The 26,819-nt window shown below is 42.4% G+C and overlaps 1 protein-coding gene across 3 annotated transcripts in view; it reads left to right on the top strand.

The window, feature by feature from the left end:
• Window positions 1-26,819, top strand: part of GARRE1 (granule associated Rac and RHOG effector 1) — a 69,370-nt gene that overhangs the window by 9,684 nt on the left and 32,867 nt on the right. For 2 of the 3 annotated variants that reach the window (XM_036274422.1, XM_036274423.1), the window contains exon 4: window positions 6,529-6,764. In XM_036274422.1, the coding sequence (XP_036130315.1) occupies window positions 6,529-6,764 (236 nt within the window). Of the gene's footprint in view, window positions 1-6,528; window positions 7,780-26,819 lie in introns of those variants that run through there. The other variant, XM_036274421.1, reaches the window with a different exon arrangement.

The following is a 26,819-nucleotide window of genomic DNA, read 5'->3' as shown; positions in this document are numbered from 1 at the left end:
AAGTGTAGCATTCTGATTAAAATATCAGGGAAGGAAGTCCTTCAGCCATGATTGATTTTCATTGGCGTCTTTCTTTTCATCCTAGTTAAGATAAGGTTAATGTTAATATGGCATCTTGTGAAAAACTTGCTTAAAAAAGTTTCCATTCTGCCCTGGCCAGTGTGGCTCAGTTGGGTGGAGCGTCATCCAGTACACCAAAGGGTCAATGGGTTCAGTTCCCAGTCAGGACACATCTCCAGGTTGAGGCACATATGGGAGGAAACCAAACAACGTTTCTCTCTACGATCAATAAAAAAACATATCCTTGGGTGATCATTAAAAAAAAAGTTTCCATTTCGTAGTAACATGTTTACGGGCCATTATGACCACCCCTGTACACTGATAGGACGTATGGACAGACTTACTCCAGTACAGGTGCACTTTGGTCCTGGGCAATTCAATTCTGATGCTGATGGTCTAAGGACAACACCTTGAGAATTTATAGCTGAATAGGTTGTGAGTGGTATGGGTGTAAAAGGTCCCAAGTGTATTTCTCTTTGGTTCCCCTTAATGCATTAGCCTGAGCCTTAGGCCTCCACTTGGTTGTTTATGTGCTGGACCAACACTAGATGCAGAAAGTGAGACTCAGTTTTCATGAAGTCACCTGTTGCCTGCAGCTTGATGTAGGGGAAGGGAAGCACAGGGATTGTAGAGGGCAGGTGGTTCTTCATCTAGGGCTGCAGTGCCAAGAATGAATGGCAACTTTGAGGTTTTGGATATATATTTGACTAAGGAGTGTTCTTTCATCAATTTCTCAAAGGAATCTGTGACCGTTCCCTCCCCAGCGCCTTCATTCCTTCACTCTGCGTACATACACACAACAAAAAACCACGTCCTGGAGCAGCCGGTGTAAGTCATCTGGCCTCTGGAAAGTAGCTGTGGGGCCCTGGCCGGTTTGGCTCAGCGGTTAGAGCATCGGCCTGCGGTCCTGAGAGACCCGGGTTCGGTTCCCGCTAAGGGCACGTACCTCGGTTGCAGTTTGTCCCCGGCCCTGGTCGGTTGTGCGGGTGGCAACCACTCGATGTGTCCCTTCACATCGATGTTTCCCTCTCTCTCTCTGTTCCTCTCTCTCCCTCCCACTCTACCTGAACAAAAAATGGAAAAATGTCCTCGGGTGAGGATTAAAAAAAAAAGAAAGCAGCTGTGGGGACTTCACAGTATAATACAGCCTTTCCAGGGTGGAATCAGAATTGCTTTTACCATCTGATCAAAACTTTGCAACACACAGCTGAGCTGGGTGGACAGCTGTAGCCACCTGTAATGCGTTCTTATTATTCCGCATGTCTCCCTACATTCCGCAGCCTCTCTTGTAGTTACATTGGCACTGAGTGACTAAATCTGGCCAAAGGGCTTTGAGGGAAATGATGTGTGCCACTTTAGTGGGAAGCAGTAAAGAATGGGTATGAGTTTTTTTATGTTAAGGTGACTCTGGAAAGCAAGTTCCATTGATGTCTCTACAAATTGAAGAAGGGCTGCCAGACCCACATTGAACTTCATGTCAGCAAAAAATAAGTCTTTATTGGGTTAGGCCATTCGTTTAAGGATTTGTGACTGTATCTTAGCTTAATCTATATCCAGTCTGGGTAGTTCAGAACAGAACATTTATGTATGTGTTTGGAGTTCTGAGATTCAAGATACCCAAGTTTGATTTTGACACTGTGGTCTATGCAAGACATAGTATCTTGGGATCCCCACCCCACCCCCCATCTGTAAACTGAAGGACTTAAACTAGATAATCTTTAAGGGACAGGCTCTGGATAGCAGCATTCAAATACAGATTTCTAGTTGAATATGAAAAGGAGACTATGTCTGACATTAAAGGTATCCCTATGAAACTTATTTTTATGTACTTATTTTTATTTACGAAGGATTTATGTGCCCTTTGCTGTTAAATAAGAAGTTACATAAGGAAAATGGCAATGAAAGATGGAGATATAAGTCACGTACCTTAAGTGTTTTAGTATATTCAGAGTTGTGCAACCATTACCACTATCCAGCTTCAGAATCTTGTCATCATTCCAAAAAGAAACCCATTAGCAGTTACTCCCCATTCCATAAATTTACTTTCTGTTTCTGTGGCTTTGCCTATTCTGGACAATCCATGTCAGTGGGATCATATAATATATGTGGCTTCATGTGTCTGGCTTCTTAAAAGTAGAATTGCTTGCCCTGGCCTGGTAGCTCAGTTGGTTTGAGAGATGTCAGTATATGTCAAGGTTTCGGGTTCAATCCCCAGTCAGGGCACATTACAAGGAGCAACCATTGAACTCATAAATAAGTGGAACAACAAATCGATGTCTCTTCTGTCTGTTCTCTCTCCCCCCTCCCTCTCCCTTGTTTCTTCCCTCCCCCTTTCTCTCTCTCTCTCTCTCTCTCTCTCTCAAAAAACACAAAACAAGCCCTGGCAGGTTTGGCTCAGCAGTTAGAGCGTTGGCCTATGGTCCAGAGAGACCTGGGTTTGGTTCCCGCTAAGGGCACATACCTTGGTTGCAGTTTGTCCCCGGCCCTGGTTGGGTCGTGTGGGTGGCAACCACTCAATGTGTCCCTTTCACGTCAATGTTTCTCTCTCCCTCTCTCTCCCACTCTATCTGAACAAAATATGGAAAAATGTCCTCAGGTGAGGATTTAAAAAGTTAAAAAAAAAACCAAAAAGCCACAAAACAAAACTAAAAGGGTAGCCCTGGGTGGTTTTTCTCAGTGGTTAGAGCATCAGCCTTTAAACCAAAGGGTCTCAGGTTCGATTCCCAGTCAAGGGTATGTACCTGGGTTGCAAGTTCAATTTTCAGACCCGTTTGGGGTTATACAGGAGGCAACCAATCAATGTCTCTCTCTCACATCGATGTTTCTCCATCCCTCCCTCCCTTCCACTCTGTCTAAAAAAAAGTCAGTGGAAAAATATCCTCGATCGAAGATTAACAAAAAAACAAACAAAAAAAGGTAGAGTTGCTTGGTCATATGACAGTTCTCTGTTCAGCATTTTGAGGAACTGCCAAACTGCTTTTCACAGTGACGGCATCTTTTTTTTTTTTTTTTTTTTATCCTCGCCCAAGGATAAATATTTTTCCATTTTTTGTACAGATAGAGTGGGAGGGAGAGAGGAAGGGAGAGAGAGAGAGAAACATCGACGTGAAGGGACACATCGAGTGGCTGCCACCTGCACGACCAACCAGGACCGGGGACAAACTGCAACCGAAGTACGTGCCCTTAGTGGGAACCAAACCCGGGTCTCTCCGGACCGCAGGTCGATGCTCTAACCGCTGAGCCAAACCGGCCAGGGCATGACGGCATCATTTTGCTTTCCCACCAGCAATGTATGAAGGTCCAGTTTCTCCACATTCTTGCCCACACTTATCTTCTGTTCTGTTTTTTGTTTGTTTTTATTGTAGCCATTCTAGTGTTGTGTGAAATATGACTTATTGTGGTTTTGATTTGTATTTCCCTAGTGATTAATTGTGTTGAGCATTTTTCATTTATTAGACAGTTTATATGTTTGAAGAAATGTCTGTTCAGATCCTTTGCCCATCTTTTAATTGGGTCATTTGTCATTTTATTGTTGAATTTTAAGAGTTCTTTATATGTTCTGGATATATTGACAGATATACGATTTTTCAAATATTTTTGCCCATACTGTGGGTTGTATCTTCACCTTGATAATGACCGTTTTTTAAAAACAATATGTTTTTATTGATTTTTTTAGAGAGAGAGAGAAACATCGAAGTGAGAGAGAATCATTGATCAGCTGCTTCCTGCACACCTCCTGATGGGGATCGAGCCCACAACCTCGGCATGTTCCCTGACCGGAAATCGAACTGGGATGTCTCAGTCCATGGGATGATGCTCAGTCTACTTAGCCACACCGACCCAGCTATATATCTTTCTTTATGCCAGTACTTCACTATCTAGATTTCTTTAGCTTTATAGTAGGTTTTCCAATCAGGAAGTGTGAATCCTCCAACATATTTTTTTAATATTTGTTTGGTCATCTTGTGTCTCTTGCATTTTCATACAATTTTTAGGATTAGCATGTCCATTTCTATAAAAAAGGTGGTTCAGCCTGGCCGGTATGGCTCAATGGATTGAGTGTTGTCCCATGCAACAAGAGGTTACTGGTTCGATTCCTGATCAGGGCATGCCTGGATTGTGGGCTCAGTCCTTCAGTAGGGGCCGTGCAGGAGGCAGCTAGCTGATCAATGTTCTTATCGATGTTTCTGTTTCCTCTCTCTCTTTCTAAAAAATCAATTAAAAACATATATTTTAAAAAAGAAAAGAAAAAGAAGGTGGTTCAAATGTTGATAGAGTTAGATTACATTGAATTTGTAGATGAATTTGGTGAAGTGGTATATTTTTAATCATTCTAAGTTTTTCATTTAAATAAACTTTGGAAACATTTAAAGTAAAAAAAGTTTATGATGCTTCTTAAAAGATTAGGTAAGCCCTGGCCTATTTGGCTCAGCGGTTAGAGCGTTGGCCCATGGGCCAGAGAGTCCTGGGTTCAGTTCCCGCTCAGGGCACATACCTCAGTTGCAGTTTGCCCCTGGCCCTGATTGGGGTCGTGTGGGTGGCAACCACTCGATGTGTCTCTCTCACGTTGATGTTTCTCTTTCTCTCTTCTTCCCTCTCTCCTTCCCACTCTATCTGAAGATAAATGCAAAAATGTCCTTGGGTGAGGATAAAAAAATTAATTAAATAAATACATACATACAAAAAATAAAAGGTTTGGTAAGTAGCCCTGACCAGTTTTCTCAGTGGTTAGAGCGTTGGCCCAATGAGTCATGGGTTCAATTTCAGTCAAGGGCACATACCGGTTGTGGTTTGTCCCTGGTCCTAGTTGGGTCATGCAGGAGGCAACCAGTCGATGTGTCTCTCTCACATCAATGTTTTTGTCTCTCTGTCCCTCCCACTGTATCTGACAATAAATGGAAAAAATAGTCTCGCTGAGGATTTTTAAAAAAAGTTAGGTTAAGTATGTAGTTCGTACTTGGCCTTCTGGGACTGTCTGGCAGAGTAATGGGGGTGGACGCTCAGAGCTAGAGGCACTGGTGTAGAACACAGAACAAAGAGGAGTGCTAGGGGTTGCTCACGACTCCTTATGGCCAACTCAGGGCAATGGCTCTCCTTCACAGACCACACTGTTCATGTGAACAGCCTTCCTCCAGCATTCCTGCTGGGCACTTCTGTTGTGCATCAGTTTGTAAAGCCACTTTGATTATAATGGAGCACTTGGGTAAGGATAGATATGATTGCCTTATTGCCATGAATTTGAAAGAAAGAACACTTATGGACATATTCTTACAAGTAGCTGTTTGCTATGTTGTTTCTTGAAAAGTTTATGAGATTTTGAATAAAGACTCTTGAACACAGAGCTATAGCTGGGGGCCGGTTTAGTTTCATTTACATGCCAGCTGGCTTAGGGTTGCTATACTTTTAGAGTATGTTTGTATCCATAGCACTTTTCTCATCTCTTGCTCTTTAACATACTTACTTTACTAGGTTCCTTAATGCAATCACAGAACCGTAAAGGAGGCTGGTCATGTATGACTCGTATTTGTTTTTAAAATAAGGAAAACAGAAAGAAAGGAAAACCCGTTATCAATAAGTAGACCAACTATATGCAGACATCATACAAGTTGAAGTTTAATATAGACTAAATATGACACTCGGTAAATATATTTGAACTCTTGCTATGTTTAGGAAAACAGATAGTCCAGGCAAGTATGAACCCTGTTGTTAGCTGTGTGTGAATTACACCTGTTTTAGGTATCAGTAACTGCAAACAGAAATGCCCAGATATTGTTATTTGAACCTGTCCAGAGCCAGGGGTTTTATAGAAGTTACCCAAGAGTGTAAGACTGGCACACTGTGCCAGGCTTCCCTTTAAATATCCAGGGAGGAAATTGGTACTGGAGTGAGGACTAGAACAATCCTGTCTACAAACCTCCTGCCAGCCTCCCACCTCTCCAGGCTCTTTCTGTCTGCTTCACTTTGGTTCAGCAGGGTATGCTGATTAGATCCTGTGCCACCCTGCTTTAGGGCCTTTGCTGTGGTGGTCCTTTCACCTCATGAGTCCCACACATCCCTTTTGCACCGTCATAACCTGTCCTCCAGCTGAAGCCTACATCAAAATAACATTTTCTTCATAACAGCCTTCCTGATTTCTCTCAGCCTTTGCCCATCACTCCCTTTTCGAAATTCCCTTAAAGTTTTGTGGCTGCTGAATCCAGGCCCTGCTCCATGTGTCAGTTACTAGCCTTAGCTTTGGAATTATTGGTATGGAATCAAACATTTTTGGTTGCGTTATTTTCGTACAACTCAAGGAATTTTCTGGCAGTCATCATGTCATAGTTCAGATCTCACTCTTTAATAAGTTGTAATATGAGTTCTTATGCATTTGTAGCTCACCTTTGGATAATAGCATTTCAGAAGTTAATGTTCCAGGGTTACTCATTGTCCTTTAACTTTCCTAACATGATCTTATTTTTGCTCTTACAGGAAATGACTTAGAGGCCTTACAATTACATCTGTGCATTCTTACTTTGGACTTAACAATTGAGGGCCAACCCAGTCTGGAAGCACCTCTTACTAATGTTACAAAGAAACTGCTACCTCAGCAAACAAAAGGAAAGACGACTTATAATAACAAATGCCATTTTTTAAAAAAGAAAAATTTGTTTTCAGAAAATACTAAAGGAAATTGGAATTTTTTTGCATTCAAAAGAAGCTTTCAGGTAAATGGATTTGGCAGGCAGGCTCTGTCGAAATTCTGCAGAGGTTTGATCTTCCTTCTTGAGGACTTAGTGTGAAGTAATTCTGTATGGCTTTTAAATTGCTGTTGATCAGCTTGTGGGTTTTGGGGTTCTAACTTTTCTGGTATATTGAAGATACATTATATTACATTTTTAAAAGTTAAGTTATTTTTCTGCCATTGTAAATATAAGTATCAAAATATTCTTGCAAAGCAATTATAGGTAGGCCTTTTAAGAGAGTGGAATGCTAACAGTTCTTACACAGCACTTTGGACACAATTTTATTTTCTGTCAGAGGTCCTGGCTAAACTGAAAATATTAATTATATAAACCTGTTGTCCTCACATCTACATTGGATTACACGGTCACCTGCCTCATGGAAATGCCTTTTTTAAAACTTAGATTTTCAGAACTCCACTATTTTTATACCTAGCTACAGTCTTGGAAAAAAAGACTCAGAACCCTGACCGCTCACAGTCACTGGGACAATTCCCTCTCCCGCATGTATTGCTGCAGTGCCCAAGACAGTAAAATGGACTATAAGCGGCGCTTTCTGCTTGGCGGGTCCAAGCAGAAGGTGCAGCAGCACCAACAATACCCGATGCCCGAGCTGGGTCGAGCACTAAGTGCTCCCCTGGCATCTACAGCCACCACTGCCCCCTTGGGCAGCCTGACTGCTGCAGGCAGCTGCCACCATGCCATGCCCCACTCCACTCCCATCGCCGACATCCAGCAGGGCATCTCCAAGTACCTGGACGCCCTCAACGTCTTCTGCCGTGCCAGTACTTTCCTCACTGATCTCTTCAGCACCGTGTTCAGGAACTCTCACTACTCCAAGGCAGCCACGCAGCTCAAAGATGTGCAGGAGCATGTCATGGAAGCAGCCAGTCGGCTGACTTCAGCCATAAAGCCTGAGATCGCCAAGATGCTGATGGAACTCAGTGCCGGGGCCGCAAACTTGACAGATCAGAAGGAATTCAGTCTCCAGGACATTGAGGTAGTGTATCTTCTGTGTCATAATTCAGTAGGAAAATGTATTCCAAAGGTAAGTGATATCATTGTCTTAGTTTTTCCCCAAGTCACCGTAATGATGGTCTTTATCCTCTTTCTGTTGATACTCTCTCCTTGTAAAAAATTTGTGTATGACAGGTTCTGAATTGCTTTCATTTCAAATTAAGTAGGTTAAAAGATTATTAAACAAACAAATCAACTTCTATTTTATGTTCTTTAAATGTTCAAAGTGTAACTTAATTTCCAAATAACATACTGTTAAAAGTATAGGATGGCGACTGAGAATTCTAAATATGATTATGAGCTTTATTTGTAAATTGTCATTATATAGAACCATTGGTTTAATGTGTGAAGTTCCACACATGTTTAAATTATTTTTCCAGTTCTAAATTCACAGCTGTTCACAATTGGATACATTTGATTATTTTTCTTTGTTTGTTAATCCTCACCCGAGGGTATTTTTCCATTGATTTTTAGATAGAGTGGAAGAGAGTGGGAGAGACACATCGATTGGTTGCCTCCCACGTGACCCAACCAGGGCCGGGGATCGAACCTGCAACCCAGGTACATGCCCTTGACCAGGAATCGAACCCGAGACCCTTCATTCCCTAGGCTGATGCTCTAACTGCTGAGCCAAACCAGCCAGGGCTGATTCTTATTCAATACATTTCTCAGGGTATTTGATAGTTAATATGAAATTTCTCCCTCTTTCTAGGCTCTGGACTACAAATTTCATTCAGAATAAAGATGGCCTTTTCCTTCCTTCATTTAAGAAATGATTTATTTAACTGTGATCTGTTATATTATTGTCACTGCTAGATTTATTTTTTTATTGATATTTTTAGAGAGAGAGGAATGGGGGTAAGAGTGAGAGAGAGGAAAAAAAACATTGATATGTTGCCTCCTGTACACACCCCATATGGGGATCAAACCTGAAACCTAGGTATGTGCCCTGACCAAGAATCGAACCCATGACCTTTCAGTGTATGGGATGATGACTCCAACTAACTGAGCCACACCAGCCAGGGCGAGATTTTTTTTTTATCTGTACAGAGAGTTCTTCTGAGTTTGAGTTTCCCATTGTACATTTTAGCTGCACATTATAGCTTAGGTTCCTGGATGTTAGCAAGAGTGTCCTTTTCCCCATCCTGGGGCTGAATTTGATTTTAGGAAATCACTAGTCTTCTAAGGCAAATCTGAAGATGGAGTGAACTGAATAAGCTACCTTACACTGCATGTGGGTTTAGGGGGAAGAAAAGGGTAGACTGTTAAGTAATACAACTAATTTTTATTGTATTTAAAAGTGATTCTGAAGACATTTCCAAGAAGAATTTAAAATTATTTTTAAAAAGGTACAGTATTCTTGGTGTAAAGCAGGAGTCATCAGACTTTTTCTGTAGGGGGAAACTGTAAATCTTAGGCTTTGTGGGCCACATGTGGCCTCTGTTGTTGTTCTTCTTTTTCTCCTTCTTTCTCCTTTCCTTTAAAAATGTGAAAATTAGATTTACCTTGTGCCTGTCAATTGAATTGGATTTGGCCTATGGGCTGTAGTTTGCTGAACCTGCTAGTATAAATGTAAAACTTCCTTGGGTGGTTCTATTTTGAATCTATCTAAATATATTTATAATTTCTGATTATTTCTTTGTTCACATTTTATATCCAAGGAAATTATTATTTTGAACTGTTTTTAAAATGGCTTGTCATGGTTTAAAGTATTTTAAAAATTACACATGGAAAGTGTATTTTTTTTAATGTACTTCTCAAAAGACATTCAAGCAAAACTATTGCTTTACTCTCCCATCCCATCTTTTTTCCCATAAGTGACCGCCACTCAGCAGTTGGTGAGCCATTCCAGACTGTTGTCTCTGCATGCACAGATAAATATTTGTGTGTGTACAAATGCACAGCTTCAGCTATTGTTTGTTTTACAGGAAGAACCAAGTTGTTCAGCCAACAGTGTGCCTGGTCACTGCTTTGCAGAGATGTGACAAGAGCAGTTATGGACTGTTTGCCCCCTATTGAACAATATTAGATCCAGATTGTTACAGCTATCATCCTATAATGACATAAGCACTTTTATCTTTATTTAGAATTTTAGACAAGAGTGGTATGAAAAATAAGGAAGGCCTTTTTTAAAATAAATGATTCATTAGATCTTTTTAGGACAAATTAATCTTTTAAACTAACTATAAGAAGGAAAGCCTTTTAGTTTATTTTTAAATTTGTTTTTATTGAATTATTTATTTATTTATTTATTTTTGAGAGAGAGAGAGAGAGAGAGAAGAAGGGGAGAAAGAGAGAAACATCGATGTGTGAGAGAAACATCAACCGGCTGCAGCTTGGCCGAAGGCAGGCTTTCATTTTAACCTGAGCATTATTGGGCTCTTCAAGCCATGCCTCCAGGTGCTGGAGGAGACAGAGCTAACCTGCAAGGCCATTTGCCCTCCAACCTTTCAGGGCAAGTGCTATTGTTCCCCAAGTTAGGACAACTCAAGGATGAACCAGCCATGTGGAGTTGGGGGTTAGTAAACCACTGAGGCACAGTAGCACCTCCCTTGTCCCTTCTGCTTTCTGGGGGCCAGCATGGACCACTTGAGCTGAGAAGGGGACTATTTCATTGTTGTTGTGGTTTGGAATTTTGACTTAGCTTTCTCCACTGAAATGTGATTAGGGTAGCTGGAAGGCCACCATGTTGTTGTACATAATGGGTGAACAACATTGCAGAGTCTAGACTGGAAACTAAGTGCTGTTAATGGGTGTTAGAATCTATGAGTATATTTTAAGTCTCAAATAGTCGACCTCTAAGTTAATTCTGAAATGCGATTGCCAAGTGTAGGCCTACAGAGTTAACATTTTGCTTTTTCTACAGAGCAGTATTTGTTGTTTCTAGAATTTATGTCCTGCCACGGGCCAGTAAGGGTCTCCGAGTGCTCATCAACTCAGATGAACTGGCTAGGTATGGGATTTTTTCCTGTTGGTCTTTTTAGGGTTTTGTTAGCAAGGTACTGAGAGGGCTCTTTAACATTCATTCCTGGGGAAAGAAGTCAGTGACCTAACATTGCTGAATTTGACTGGCTAGTCAAGGACTACTCAGGAACTGAACCCAGGGCTGGGGGTACGAAAAGCCTTGAATTCAGTGTTCAAGTGCTTAACCATTTTATTTCATCTTTTTTTGTTTTCTCATGGATCTTTTTTTTTTTTTTCATCCTCACCCGAGGACATTTTTCTATTTTTTGTTCAGATAGAGCATGAGGGAAAGAGAGGAAGAGAGAGAGAGAAACATCGACATGAAGGGACACATCGAGTGGCTGCCACCCGCACGACCATCCAGGGCCGGGGACAAACTGCAACCGAGGTACGTGCCCTTAGCGGGAACCGAACCCGGGTCTCTCTGTACCGCAGGCCGACGCTCTAACCGCTGAGCCAAACCGGCCAGGGCTGGATCTTTTTTTTAAAATTCTTGCCCGAGGACATTTTTGCATTAATCTTCAGATAGAGCGGAGGGAGAGAGGGAGGAAGAGAGAGAGAGAAACATCCATGCAAGAGAGACACATCGACTGGTTGGCACCCACACGATCCCAACTGGAGCCGGGGACAAACTGCAACTGAGGTACATGCCCTTAGCGGGAACCGAACCTGGGATTCTCTGGTCCGTGTGCCGACTAACTGCTGAGCCAAACCTGCCAGGGCCCTCATGAGTCTTTTGAAAGTAAAGTGTTGTTTTTTTAATTTTTCTTTATTGATTTTTTAGAGAGAGAAGAAGGGATAAGGAGAGAGATAGAGACATTGATGAGAGAGAACATTGATTGGCCGCCTCCTGCATGCCCCCCACTGGGGATCAGGCCCACAACCTGGGCATGTGCCCTGACTGGGAATTGAAGTGACATCCTCCTGGTGCATGGGTTGATGCTCAGCCACTGAGCCACGTCAGCTAGGACAAATGCTTGACCATTTTAAACATAAGACAAAGTACCAGTCCCACTGTTCTGCCCTCTAGGTGCCCAAAGCATACTCCTAATGTGTCCTTATTTACAGCCAGGCTCGGGGTTGACAGATCCTGAACTGCAGTTGCCTGCTGTGTGCTCTAGGGTAAGGCTGGGTATCTGTGAGCCCTGTCATCTGACTTTGCTCCTATCCTGGGTGGTTCACCCTCAGTTTCACCGATTATGATGTTTCACTCGTTAACTAGTGCCTGTGACAGTTTGTCCTGGGGCATGGAGTCAGAAGATCTGGGTTTCAAATATAGCTCTGTTTTTTACTGACTGACTGGCCTTGAGCAAATCTAATGTCTCTAAGCCTCAGCTTGCCCATCTATAAAATAGAATTACCACCTACCTTCTAGAGCTCTTGTGAAGATCAGAAGCAACTGGTGTGTGTACCCAGATAGTTGTCATCATCATCATTTGTTATTATTGCTCTTAACATGGCTTGAAAGGTGCTATTAGCCCTTGTCTGAAGTGCAGAGCACAATGTGTACAAAACCAACATCAGAGAGGTGTGCAGATTATTCTTCTGACTGGAAATCTTTTAGGTAGGAAAAGCTACCACTCCTAGAACATCCGCTCTGCGCATTGCTTGCCTGGTTCCTGAAGTAGGCACTCCCTTTCTCCTCTGTTATCTTCTCTTTTGGTGCTGTAAGGTGGTGGTAGTATTACCTGTCTGATGGAACTGTCAGGACTTCTTCAGCATCAAAGCCTGAGAGAACCTCATCCACCAGTAGTTACTGCTCTGTTTGCCGTGCGTCTAGAACGGGGTGTGGGGAAAGGAGTGTGTGGGCGTGGGGGGAGTGGTTCATTGAGTACGCTTGCCGCTTGCCGTAGCTGAGAACCTTTGGACAAGTCCATTGACATTTTTCCTCACTGGATTTATGGAAAATGTGTAGTTTACATTGTATATGGACATTTTTGTCCAAAATGAGAAGTATGATCTCAGTCAAGTACTTCATGGGATTTCCTTTGTATAAATCTCACACTGTCAGTCCAGCCAAAATGTGAATTTGGGGAAAATATGCTTTCCCATATTGAATTTTTTTTCTTGTATAAAGCTTTGATATGCTACCCTATTGTTTTTTAAAGGTACACTGCCCGGGACCAGCTCTCTGTATATTTTCTTTTGGAGTCTAGAAGCATCTCCACTAGTCGTTTTTATTATTGTGTCAAGTCCAGTGTTCCTATAAAATGCCAGGCTAGCTTGATTGAGTGGCTGATTTCTCTTTGATTTTGTCTACCTCAGTTTCATTTGTCCTCAAAATATGTCATCCTGACTAAGGATCATTTTCAATTAAAACATGTAGTTCATGTTCAATAATTATAGACAACCCTGTAACTTGGTTTTTTATTTATTAGAAAGTCACACATGCCTACCTCTTTTTATAACTGTCTTTTATAATTGTCTCAAGTAAAACTACTTTTGCAGTGCAAATATAAGTAAAAGAGTCAAACGGAGCCCGGCTGTTGTGGCTCAGTGGATTGAGCGTCACCCCATGGACTGAGAGGTCCTGGTTCGATTCCTGGTCAGGGCACATGCCCGGGTTGCGGGTTTGATCCCCCAGTAGGGGTTATGCAGGAGGCAGCCAATCGATGTTTCTCTCTCACACATCGATGTTTCTCTGTCTCTTTGTCTTCCTCTCTCTATAAAGTCAATAAAAACATATTAAAAAAAAAAGAATCAGCCCTGGCCGGTTTGGCTCAGTGGTTAGAACATCGGCCTGTGGTCCATAGAGACCCGGGTTCGGTTTCCGCTAAGGGCAAGTATCTCAGTTGCAGTTTGTCCCCGGCCCCAGTTGGGTGGTGCGGGTGGCAGCCACTCAATGTGTACCTTTTACGTCGATGTTTCTCTCTCTCTCTCTTCCTCTCTTTCCCTCCCACTCTATTTGAACAAAAAATTTGGACAAGGATAAAAAAAAAAAATCAAATGGACTTGTTATTCATGTGTTTATTCCACAGATATCCATTGCACACTTTATTTGTGTCATGTACTGTTGCAGGCACAGGATACGGTGATGAACAAGACAGAAATTCCTCCCTTTGTATAGGCAGCAGAGGATTGCAGTCTTAGATAAGACACTTGTCACTGAGAAGGGGACATTTGAATAAAGACCTAAAGGGAGTGAACGAGTAAGCCCTCTTGATAACCAGGAAAAGAGGACTCCAGGCAGAGAGAACAGCTAGTGCCAAGTTCCTGAGGCAGGAATGACCCTGACTATTTGAAGAGAAGTGAGGACCTATCGTGGCTGAAACAGTGAACCCAATGGAGAGTCCTAGGGGTGAGGTCAGAAAGATAAAGAGGTCAGCCTCTGAAGGGAAGATGAAGGGAGGCCAGCAGGACAGGATCTACCATCCCTGTGCAGTGAGCAGTGATGCCACGTCTGCTCTTGCTTGCTTTCTTCCTCTCTTGACGATTCCAGGGCTCTGGTCACACTGGGGCCTCACTGTTGGGAGACAGCCTTCTGGGCAGGTGCTCTGTACAGGCGTCCCAGAAGCCCAGGGCAGCTACAGGACTCCCAGAAGTTTTATGTCTTTAAGGGGACTATATTTTATCTTCCAGCATTTTTAGTGGCTTTCTAAGTATCACTACCTTGTAAATAGACAGGCAGACTTAAATCAAATCTTTGTCTTTTTTTTTTAAGAATAGTTTATTGATTTTTAGACAGAGGGAGAGAAACAGTCATGTGAGCACATAACATCAATCTTGATCGGCTGCCTCCTGCACAGCCCCCACCAGGGATTGAGCCCGCAACCAGGGCATGTGCCCTGACTCGAAATCGAACCGTCTTTTCAGTGCATGGGATGATACCCAACCTACTGAGCCACACTGGCCAGGGCAAATAAAATCTTTATGTAATTGAACCTTGGCTCTCAATTGATGCACTGACAGATGTCTTTTGTATACTATGTAATTACCTGTGAAACTGTTTGAAATAATTTGTGAGCACTGACCAACTCTTAAGGACCTTCATTCTGTCATACTAACATTTATTTGGGATAGATATATGCAAAACATACCGCAGAGTAACACTAATGGAAAACATTAGAAGCTTGTTTCAAAATGTGGTTTTCATTAACCTTAATGAAATTAAATTTGCATACTGTTCCTTTTTTTTTGGCCTAAAGGTAAGATTCAGTCTTACTTTTTTCTTGTTTTGACTAGTAGTAGATCTTTCATAACAGATTATGGAGTAAATATTTCCTAACCATGAAAATTCAAATTGCTGCAATTAATCACAAAGTATAGTTCACTTTATAAAAAAGCTTGTATGAATGCATTTTCAGGCTGTTGCTAATTTCTAGTCATTCTTTTTGGCTTATTCTTTTAAGGTGAATCTTTTATTATCTAAATTATCTTCGTATTTTAGCCTTTAGAAGACCCTATAATTAAGTAAGTAGTTGGCATTTGGGTGAGTCTATAAACTTCATGGTGAACAACAAACAAGATTTGCTGTCTGCCCAGACCATTCTTGTGAGTAGAAGCCAGTGAAGCCAGAGGGCATGTGCCACTCTGGGGAGACTGGACCCTTTGACGTGGATTTGTCAAGACACACTGTGCAACAAACTTGTTATCCCGAGAATTGCTCATTAAAAGGAGAAAATAAGAACTTAAGCAAATTGCCTGCTTCTCTAGTACAGACTGTTTTTCAGGGTAACCAAATAGCCCCAGTGGATGAGATTCTTATAGTATTTAGAATATACTGTAGTGTATTCTACAGAATATACTATAGTATACCACACAGAATAATACTGAGATCTTTCTATTTAGAAGTAGAGGATAAAACCATTTGGTGAAAGGTCCTAGGGGAATTTCATAAGGGAGGAATCAGCCATTTCCCAGCCAAATCCATTGATCAACCTCAGCATTACTGAATATGGAACAACCAGGTGATCATGTCTGTTGATAAGAACCACATAAAATATTCTTGTACTTCTCCTTCCCCCCTCCCCCCAGGGGAAAAAAAACAAATTCATCAAGCTTCTAGAATGAATTCTCGGTCTGCAGGAAACGTGAGGCATACTGGGACAAGTTATACAACACCAGGAAGCAATCAGATAAATCCAGAACATGGTGTATTGTACGGGCAGTTGACCTGATTTGGTCAATAAGTCAAGTAGCATGAAAAAGAATTAGGTAGAAGGAACCTAAATTAAAAGATAGGAGATATCACAACCAAATAAAATGAGCCTTTTGGGGCTGGGATTCAAACAACAAAGATATTTTAAAACCTAAATTAGGAAGTTTGAACATGTACTACGTCTTGGTTGATTGGGAATTGCTTCAAAACATTTCAGCAAAAAGTGGAATTGGGGAAAAGGATTTTTAAAAATGACACATTGTTGGTACTTATCCAAGCTTTTTGATGGATACGTGCGGGGGGGGGGGGGTTGTTACACTCTATTGCTGTATATATTTGAACATTTTCCAAATTCAAAAAAAGGGAGAGGGAAATTTATGACCATATGATAGGTGTAATGTATGAGAGATACCCAGTAAGTGATTCTGTTTCATGGAGGGATTTGAACACGTGAAGTGGTATTTTAATAGAAAAGGGAGTGTTTAGGAAAACTTGTTTTCTGTCTATTCACAGAATACTACACTTCTGATTACCAGGTGTATGGTAGAGGTTTTCCCCAGGCAATCTGGGTCATTTCTGACACTGCTGATCTGGAGTTAGATCAGATCCCGCAGGTTAAATGCTCACTCCCACAAGACTGCCCCCTCCCCTTTAGATATCAGTCATAAGTCCTGGGTGTTGTTACCTGTCCTGACCGACTGACTAGGAATCAGAGGTTCCCATGATTAATTTGCTAGAGCAGCTCAAAGAACTCAGAAAACCATTTGATTTATTAGAGCATGTGAGGATATAACTCAGGAACAGCTGAATGGGAGAGATGCACAGGGCATGATACGGGAGAAGATGTGTGGACGTCCATGCCCTCTCCGGGCCGGCCGCCCTCCTAGCACCTGCATGTAGCCACCATCTTGGACGCGGTCTGAACCCCTTCCTTTCGGCTGTTGGGCTTTTTGGAGGTTTTATTACATGGGTGTGGTTTGATTAAATCATTGTCCGTGGGTTATTGATTCTGTTCTGCCTCCCCAGAGGTAGAGGGCTGAAAGTCCCAACCTCTGATCCTTTGGTTGGTTCCCTGGCAACAAGCCTCCATCATTAGAGGCTTTCCAGAAATCATCAACATAAATTCAGGTTTAGATGAAAAAGGTTTGTTATGAATAACAAAATATATTTTATCTCTCTTGTTACTTAGAAAATCCCAAGGGTTTTAGGGGGCTGTGTGCTCGGAACCTTTTAAGAAGACCAAATATATATATATTTCTTACTATAAATCACATTATCACAGGGAATATTATTGAGTAAGGTAAAATGATGAAAAGCAGAAAAATGAAGAAAATAGAAGTGAATCAAGGAAGAAAATGAGAACAGAGAAAAGACACCTCTGAAGGCAGGACCCCAGTAGCAGGTGTTGGAATCAAGGAAAGAATTGTGTGCTCCTAATTTTAGTGACTGAAATGGCAGTGTTGCTTTCTTTTAGGAAAATGTGATTTAAAATTTCATGGTTTAAGAGATTTGAGTGGTCACAAGGGGAAAGTTAGGTTTGGTGGGCAAATCAGAAGGAAACAAATACAAGATTTCATGGAATGTAATTTTATGTAGAACTAGCTTTCCTGAATTATTTCCTATTCTTTTTTTTCCTCCCCTTTATTGATTTTAGAAAGGGAGGGAGGGAGAGGGAGAGGGAGACAGAGACATCAATGAGAGAGAGCATCAATTGGCCGCCTCCTGCATGCCCCCCACTGGGATTTGGCCCACAACCTGGGTGTGTGCCCTTACCGGGAATCAAACTGGCGACCTCTTGGTGCATGGGTCGAAGCTCAACCACTAAGCCACACTGGCCTGACCTGAATTATTTCTTATTGTAAATGTTTATGGTTGCTGGTCAGTTTGTGAAATTTCATAGGATTGTTTTGGCAGCCTCTCTCATCTTTACTAATTAGGAATCTGAGCGCTTGAGAAACAACATTTGCCTAAAATCCTCTGAGACCAGCATACACAGGGTGGTGTCCTGCACCCCTCCACCGCCTCAGGCCAGTGCGTCTTTCTGCAGAGGGGCTTGTTTTCAGTGTCCATCCCCCTGTGTGACTGGCCTTGCTGACCTCCAACTAATGCCAAAGTGTTCAGAGCCAGGAAAGTGGAAATATTCTGATGTTGTGGAACCCTTGTGAGTCCTTAGTCACTCCAGGACCCCTCCTCAGGACCATTAGCTCCAGGAATAAGCCCAGGTTACCTGGCCTGTTTCCTCTTCACGGAGCTGCTGCCACCTGGATAAAATACAGATGAACTGGCTGCACACTGGCAAAGAGGAGTGAGGACAATCAAAAGTGCTCCAGGCCTGGTGGGCAAGACTGATAGATAAGTAAACTGTGACAACCATGTATGATGAGTGCTGTGGTGCATTGGAAAATAGTCTCAAGCCTGATGTGATTGGTTCAGTCCCCACCCAACTCTCTGTGACAGGACTCAGCCCCATTCCAGAACCTCCTACCCACCTGGTAGGTGAGGGCAGAGCAGAGAACCTTGTAGGCCCTGGTAAGAGTTTAGATTTTATACAGAATGAGATGGGATTATTAAAGGGGGATTTTGAGCAAGAGACTGATAAATAAATGTAAGTTGTTTTTAAAAATCACCACAGCCACAAGTGAGAGAAACCAAACTTGGAATACCTTAAACAACAACAAAAGTAAAAAGAAGCGAATAGTTACATAGTACTTATGTCATGCTCTATTCTGAGACTCTACACATTTTTTAAAATTTTATTCAACTTATTGGGGTAGCCCTGGCCAGTTTTGCTCAGTGGTTAGAGCGTCAGCCTGCGGACCAGAGAGTCCCGGGTTCGGTTCCCACTAAGGGCACATACCTCGGTTGCAGTTTGTCCCTGGCCCCGTTTGGGGTTGTGTGGGTGGCAACCACTCGGTGTGTCTCTCTCACATCTATGTTTCTTTCTCTTCCCCCACTCTCTCCCTCCCCTATCTGAAGATAAATGCAAAAATGTCCTCAGGTGAGGATAAAGAACAGACAAACAAAAAATAAACTTATTGGGGTAACTCTGGTTAATAAAATTATAAAGGTTTCAAGTGTACAATTCTATAATATATCATCTGTGTATTGCATTGTGTTTTCACACAAAGTCAAGTCTTCTTCCATCACCATATATTTGACGAGACTATACACATTAACTTACTGAATTCTATTAAACTTTATGCATTAGATACTATTCATAGTCCCATTTTATTGATGTGGAGGCTGAGGTGTGGAGAAGTTAAGCAATTCATGGAAAGTCTCATGACATCCAGACTTTAGACCAGGCAGTCTCACTTCCAGAGTACACACCCGACCGGAGCTCTGTGCTTCCTCAGCAAAACACGCACTGTAGCCAGCCCTCCCTTATACGTGATTTCACTTTCTGCAGTTGAGTTGTTTGGTCCAAAATATTACACGGAAACTTCCAGGAGTAAACAATTCACAAGTTTTAAATTGCATGTCATTTGAGTGACCTGATGAAATCTGCCTCCCTGCTTCATCCTGCCTGATGTGTGAATCATCCCTTTGTCCAGAGTAGCCACACTTTATTTATTTATTTATTTTATTATTTTTTATCCTCACCCGAGGATATTTTTCCATTTTTTGTACAGATTGAATGGGAGGGAGAGAGAGAGAGAAACATCGACGTGAAGGGACACATCGAGTGGCTGCCACCCGCACGACCAACCAGGGCCGGGGACAAACTGCAACCGAAGTACGTGCCCTTAGCGGGAACCGAACCCGGGTCTCTCCGGACCGCAGGCCGACGCTCTAACCGCTGAGCCAAACTGGCCAGGGCCAGAGTAGCCACACTTTATACGCTGCCTGCCCATTAGTTACTTAGTAGCGTCTCTGTTATCAGGTGGACTGTGTGTTCCCGCAGTGATTGTGTTCAAGTCACCCTATGTTACTTAGTAACGGGCCCAAAGCAGGAGAGGGGCGATGCGGGGGCCACAGATAAGCCGGAAGGTGCTTGTTATGTACCGTCAGCATGTCACTGTGGTCAAGTCCCCATGCCTGTGCCATTCACCTCACTTCCTCTTACATGCGGGAGTCGTGTCATCTCACATCCCAAGAGGAAAGGTGGGTACAGCACAGTGAGATGCTGTGAGAGAGACCACGCTCCCCTCACTTGTATTGGAGTGTGCTGTCATAATTGCTCTGTTTTATTATTAGTTGTTCAACTCTCACTGTGTCTAAGTTAAACTTTATTGTAGGGATGTATATGTATAGGAAGAAACTGTGTAAAGGATTCAGTGTTATCTGCAGTTTCAGGCATCTACTGGGGGATCTTAGAACTATCTCCTGCGGATAGAGGAGGAGGCTGCTGTGTTCACCTATGAAATGAAAGAAAGCTCTTTAGGTGTGGTTGGATCTAGGGGCTCACTCAGTACTGCACAGACTCAGCCTTTGCCTTTTCTCTCTGCCTTCATTTCCAGGCAGACTCTCCATGCCAGAGTCCCCAGCCACTCAGCAGAAAGAGCACCTCTGCTTTTCCTGACGTTCTCACTGAAGTTCTAGAGTTAATGTGGATGGCGTGGCTTAGGTCACTTGCTCATCCTTGGACCCTGTGGCCAGAAGGGTGAAACTAAGCCCTGATTGGCCGCTCCTGGGGCTGGGGTGCAGGCAGAGCAGTGCAGGAAGGATTTCCCGAGGGGCCGCTTTCAAGCAGCAAGGACTGGATGTGGAGGAGGCTGCCATGCAAATGCCAGCTGGAGAGGGTGAGGGGCGAGAAACACAGCACCTGGGTACATGTTGCTAAATTGTTTAGTTTTTCAGGCTTTTAGCCGTTTATGCTGTCTCTCTGTGAAGCCTTCTGTTAATATCTCTTAGTAAAGGTTTATAGTTTCCTTTCTAGTGACTGTGTATTCTTAAAATTAATAATTTTAGTTGCTATAATGAATGAAACAATATTTAAAATTTTTTTCTGTAATATAGAAACATTATTGATTTTTTTTTTTTAATCCTCACCCAAGGATAATTTTCCATTGCTTTTTCAGATGGAGAGAGAGAGAGAGAGAGAGAGAGAGAGAGAGAGAGAGAGAGAGAGAAACATCAATGTGAGAGAGACACATTGATTAGTTGCCTCCCGCACGACCCCTACTGAGAGATCAAACCTACAGCCCAGGTACATGCTCTTGACTGGAATCAAACCTGTGACCCTTCAGTCCATGGGCTGACACTCCAACCACTGAGCCAAACCAGCCAGGGCAACATTATTGATTTTTATATCTTTATCTTCTCTTCTGCTATGTGACTGAAAATAATTATAATGTTTTATTTAGTTTATTTGTTATTTTTTTTATATATGTGCTCATGTCATGTGCATGTCTATTCCCTTTCCAGTAGTTATATATCTTGATGCTTTGACCATAGTTTTAATATACAGGCACACCTTGTTTTATTGTGCTTTGCAGATACTGCATTTTTTTACAAATTGAAGTTAAGACTTCACCATCAAAAAGATTATGACCTGCCCTGGACATTTTGGCTCAGCAGTTAGAGCATTGGCCCACAGACCAAAGAGTCTCGGGTTCGATCCTGGTCAAGGGCACGTACCTCGGTTGCAGTTTGTTCCCCAGCCCCGGTCAGGGTCGTGCAAGAGGCAGCCAATCAATGTATCTCTCTCATATCAATGTTTCTCTTTCTCTCTCTCTCTCTTTCCCCCTCTCATCTGAAGATAAATGGAAAAATATCCTCAGGTGAAGATTTATATATATATATAATGACTCACTGCATTCTTAGATGATTAACATTTTTAGTGATAATGTATTTTTAGAATTAAGGTGTATGTGTTCACTTTGGCAATAATAATTTAAGGTATGTACTTCTTCTTTTTTTTTTTTAGTAATAATGCTATTGCAAACTTAATAGGCTACAGTATAGTGTAAACATAACTTTTACATGCACTGGGAAACCAAAAAATTCATGTGACTCAGAATGGTTTGAAGGAGGAGTATGATAGGGTGAAAGGAATTGGACTTGCTCTGAAGCAATCAGAATTTCACTGACTCACAGTGCTTTGGGAACAATTTGTGTCATGTTTTAGGATCTTTCTCTCTTGGCTTCTGACCAGTATCTCTCCCCACTACTCAGTACGTATACACTCATGGTCGGATGGTGTTTCTTCATAAAGTATGGAACATTAGGTGACTAGACTCAGGCCCCATGTCCTGAAAGACAGACATTTGCAGGAACGCAAAGCTCTATTTATTTGAAGAAGGTGGAGTCGAGATATTTCTCTTCTCTGTAGCGTCCAAGTTGTGTTTCAGTCCTGCCGCAATACAGATGCCTGGGTGCTGAGAAGCTTCCCTCTGCTGCCACATTCGAGCTCTAACGCAGTTACTGTGTCTCAGAAGTCATCCAAGGAGGAAGGGATTACTCTCTGCTTTGTTTTTGACAGTAAGGATTTCAAAATTTATTCAAAACAGTATGATCTGAGTGATTGTGGTAGCTGCATCTTCCAACCAGTGCCGCTGGCATCTGGTAAGTGGGGGCCAGGGATGCTGCTAACATTCTACAGTGCATAGGACAGCACCCCGCCCCTCACCTCCCCCAACACACACAACAGGATTCTCTGGCCTCAGATGTCAGTAGTGCTGAAGTTGAGAAACCTTGAAGTCATGGAATGTGCTTGTGCAAAAGACTTAAGATGGGATCTTTTCTTAAAATATTTGAGGAACAGACTGGCTGGTGTGGCTCAGTGGTTGAGCATTGACCCATGCACCAAGAGGTCCCAGTTTGATTCCTGGTCAGGGCACATGCCCAGGTTGTGGGCCAAATCCCCAGTGAGGGGCATGCAGGAGGCGGCCAGTCAATGGTCTCGTCAATGTTTCTCTCTCTCTCTCCCTCTCCCTTCCACTCTCTCTCAAAACAATAAAGAAAAAAATTTTTTTTTTAATATTTGAGGAACAGCAAGAAGGCCAGTGTGTCAAGGGAGAAGAGAGAGGAAGGATAGGAATAAGTTCGGAGAATAGACGGGCCAGATCATGTAGGAGTTTGCAGGACACCGTGAGGAGTTTGGGCTTTATTATGATTGTAATGGAAAAGCATTGGGAGATTTTGAGCAGGGGAGTTAAATAACCTGATTTCTGTGTGATAATCAGGCTTCCGGTGTGGAAAGGAGCCTCTAAAGCAGCGGTTCTCAACCTTTCACAGGGGTCACCTAAGACATAACAGTGGCAAAATTACAGTTATGAAGTAGTAACGAAAATAATTTTATGGTTGGGGGTCACCACAACATGAGGAACTGTATTAAAGGGTCGCAGCATTAGGAAGATTGAGAACCACTGCTCTAAGGAGAGAGGAGAGACCACTAGTTTCCTCCCAATATACAGTCAGTCTACCCTTCTTCCTGGGGTTGGAGGTGGTGGTGGTGGTGTGTGTGTGAGAGAGAGAGAGAAGTCAAAGACGACCCCAAGGTTTATGACATGAGCCACCTGGATCACCAGTAGTGCTGTTAACTGATCTGGGGAGCAGTGGGGAAGAGTAGGCTAGAATAATAGCCTACAAGACATGCACTGCCGCCCTGGCCAGTTTGGCTCAGCGGTTAGTGTCGGCCTGTGGTCCAGAGAGACCCGGGTTCGGTTCCTGTTAAGGGCACGTACCTCGGTTGCAGTTTGTCCCTGGACCTGGTTGGGTCGTGCAGGTGGTGGCCACTCAATGTGTCCCTTTCACATTGATGTTTCTTTCTTTCTCCCTCCCACTCTGTCTGAACAAAAAAATGGAAAAATGTCCTCAGGTGAGGATAAAAAAATATTTTTAAAAAGACACGTACTGCCTTTTGGACATCCTAGAGGTGATGTCAAGTAGATCATTGGATATACAGTGTTGGAGTTCAGGAATGAGGTCCAGACTTGAGATGTGAATCTGAGAACCATTAGTTGGTAGATAGTATTTATAACACTGGATGAGGTCATCAAGGAAGTGAATGTAGCTAGAGAACCAAAGGGGTAATCTAAGGATCAGTGAGTCCTGGGACACCCCGACATTTAGAGGTCAAGAGATGAACAGGAAGCAGCCAGAGAGTGAGGGAAAAAATGGAGCAAGTGTAGTGTCTTGGAAGCCTAGGAAAGCAAGTGTTTCAAGATGCTGATTGATGAGAGGGGGTTTGAGAGTCCCTTCCCTACCTCAGTCCGAGACTTCCCACAGTGATCACCAAGTGGAATACCTTGTGATAACAGTGGCTGGAAGTGCCCCAGTCAAATGGGGATGGTGATTTGTATTCAGTGAAGTAACACCTGTGATGCATCTAGTACCATGTCACCTAAATGCAGAGAGCCAGCCCCTCCTAAGTGATGAAGATCATGTTTATGGAGTCAGATTTCCACTTGTGAATTCTTTCTGTCTTTTAGTCCATTTATCAGTTGTGATATTTTAGTATTTTCTTCTTGATTCAAGTGACAATTTTTAATAAAAAACACACTCACATAAACAAAAAGAATTTTCTAAATTCGTGTAGGCTCCAAGGTCATATGCTGTCTGGATGACTTAAATATATTTTTATCCCTGCCCTATATAAACCCACAGTATTAATTTGCTCATCTGCTATAACTAATGTGTACCTAGTTACCTGGAGTTGCATTTAACTTTTTCATATCCTGGATGATACTTTATAATTATCCTTATTAGTTAAGATTTATAGCAGTGTAGCTGAAATACAAAACTTCCTATGTGTTTTGGCATGGTAATAAATTTTTGACGTATGTATTTTATTTTGCAAAGCAGGCCATTAAACAGAACACACAACATGATTAAGTTTTTCCAAAAACCATCTACAGGTCCCAATGTAAGCTGTATAAAGCACGCAATCAGTGGTTATTCTACTTAGCAGTATTTGGTACATTTACGTATTTATGTAGCCGATCTCCCCCCCCCCCCAACTTAGGTGAAAGGTTTTGTGCACCACAGTGGTTGGCGTGTGAAGTAGGAGTTCAGAAACCATCTGTTGATATTTTCACCAGCAGTAAAGCAGCATGTCCAAGGGCAGAATGTCATTTTGTCTGAATGGTCAGCATTTGGTGTTGGCCCAGCCACCCTTGGGCATGTGTTAGCTCTTCTTCCTTCCCTGGTTCTTTCTCCTAAACATGGCATGGCAGCGTCTTTATGCTCTAGGTTAATACTGACTGCAAAGAACTTATAGTTTTATTTGTTGCTTTTTAATTTTGAAATATGTAAACACTCACTGCAATCAGTTTTTAGTTCGGACTATACATGGTAGTTTCCGTAAGCTTGTTTTTTTTACATTTTCATACTGTAATCTAATTTTCATAAGGCACTGTCCGCAGTCCACGCATGGCCCTCTGCATTCTCTATCTCTCTGGAGAGAGATTGAGGTCTTGTATCACATTCTGGTATTTTGTTTAGGTCATTATGTAATGACTCTGGAATTATCATAAGCACAAAAGAGCAAGGTTGAGGACACTTGGAAACAAATGTAATGTTTGAGGTGTACATAAGGATTGAAGAGAAAGACATGATCAAATGACTTTGGAATTTCTTTTTTTTTTTTTTCTTTATTGATTTTAGAGGGAGAGGAAGGGAGAGGGAGAGAAAGATAGAAACATCGATGGGAGAGAACATTGATTGGCCGCCTCTTGCATGCCACCCACTGGGGATCGGACCCACAACCTGGGCATGTGCCCTGACTGGGAATTGAACCAGCGACCTCTTGGTGCATGGGTCGATGCTCAGCCACTGAGCCACACTGGCCGGGCTGGAATTTCTAATAAAAGCAACCAATTCGAATCGACTTCATTTCATTCACTCTAAACTTTTTTTTTTTCCTTCAGATTGAACGGGAGGGATAGAGGGAGGAAGAGAGAGAAAACATCAATGTGAAAGAGACATATCGACTGGCTGCCACCCGCATGACCCCAACCGGGGCCGGGGATGAACTGGAACCAAGGTTCAGGCCCTTAGCGGGAACCCAGGCCGGGACTCTCTAACCGCCAACACTCTAACCGCTGAGCCAAACCGGCCAGCGCCACTCTAAATTTTTAAACTGATGAGAAATAAATGCTAGAATCCCTGGAAATGTTGGACAGTATGGCAGGTGACAGTTTTACTTCTTTACTCCACTGCGATTGGAAAAGACATTGTCAAGTGAGGTTGAGCAGAAAATGAATTTAGTGAGACATAGTGTGTGTTGATGTGAAGATCACAAGGTGTGTTGGGAGATGGGGTGGTCCTAGGCACTCTGTAATTCCAACAAGCAGATATTAAAGGCTGAGTCAGGCCCCAGCTCTAGGAGAGGAAGACTGAAAAAGAAATTGTGAAATATTCTAGGAAGCCGAGTTGAGTTGGTCTCAAAAACTGGTGGTGTGGAAAGGATAGTCTTTCAGGGCTCAAAACAGGATGACCTTAAACTAAAATCTTTGTAATTAATAAGATATAGAAATTACCAAAAAGAAAGTGTTTTCTGATTATACCCATGAACACAACACCTTTAGAAGCAGATGTACATATACAGCGGAATGGAAAAATGAATCTGTATCCTTTCCCTCCACCATCAGGGATTCCCCCAAAAGATGGTTTCATTTTAGCAGATCCTTGATTGCTGTTTATCATCCAGAATGTTCCATGGAGGCAAACAGGAAGGGTCACTAATTGTCTATACTCAGAAATTGAGTCTTTATGAAGAATTGAAGTCACACCAAAAGGTTTCTCCTAATGCAAACGTCTGATAATGATCTGTTGTTACCTGAAATTCTGTCAATTTGGGCTGCATCGGGAGTGAATGGGTTTATTTTTTAAATGCAAATGCCAAGGGTGAGGTTAAATCCAATTGCTTCCTTTATAATTTTTAAATGAGACTGATGTGCTGAAGAACTGGGCAGGTGTTTTGGAGTTTGAAATTACTCAAGAGGTAGAAGCTGCTCTTTCCCAAGCCTCATGTGCCTTCCCCCTGTTGATCATTGCCTTTGCCAGCCAGTCTTAGC

The sequence above is a fragment of the Molossus molossus genome, unplaced genomic scaffold (assembly GCF_014108415.1).
Source record: "Molossus molossus isolate mMolMol1 unplaced genomic scaffold, mMolMol1.p scaffold_m16_p_21, whole genome shotgun sequence".
Classification (NCBI taxonomy): Eukaryota; Metazoa; Chordata; class Mammalia; order Chiroptera; family Molossidae; genus Molossus; species Molossus molossus.
This window is presented reverse-complemented; position numbering and strand designations above follow the sequence as displayed.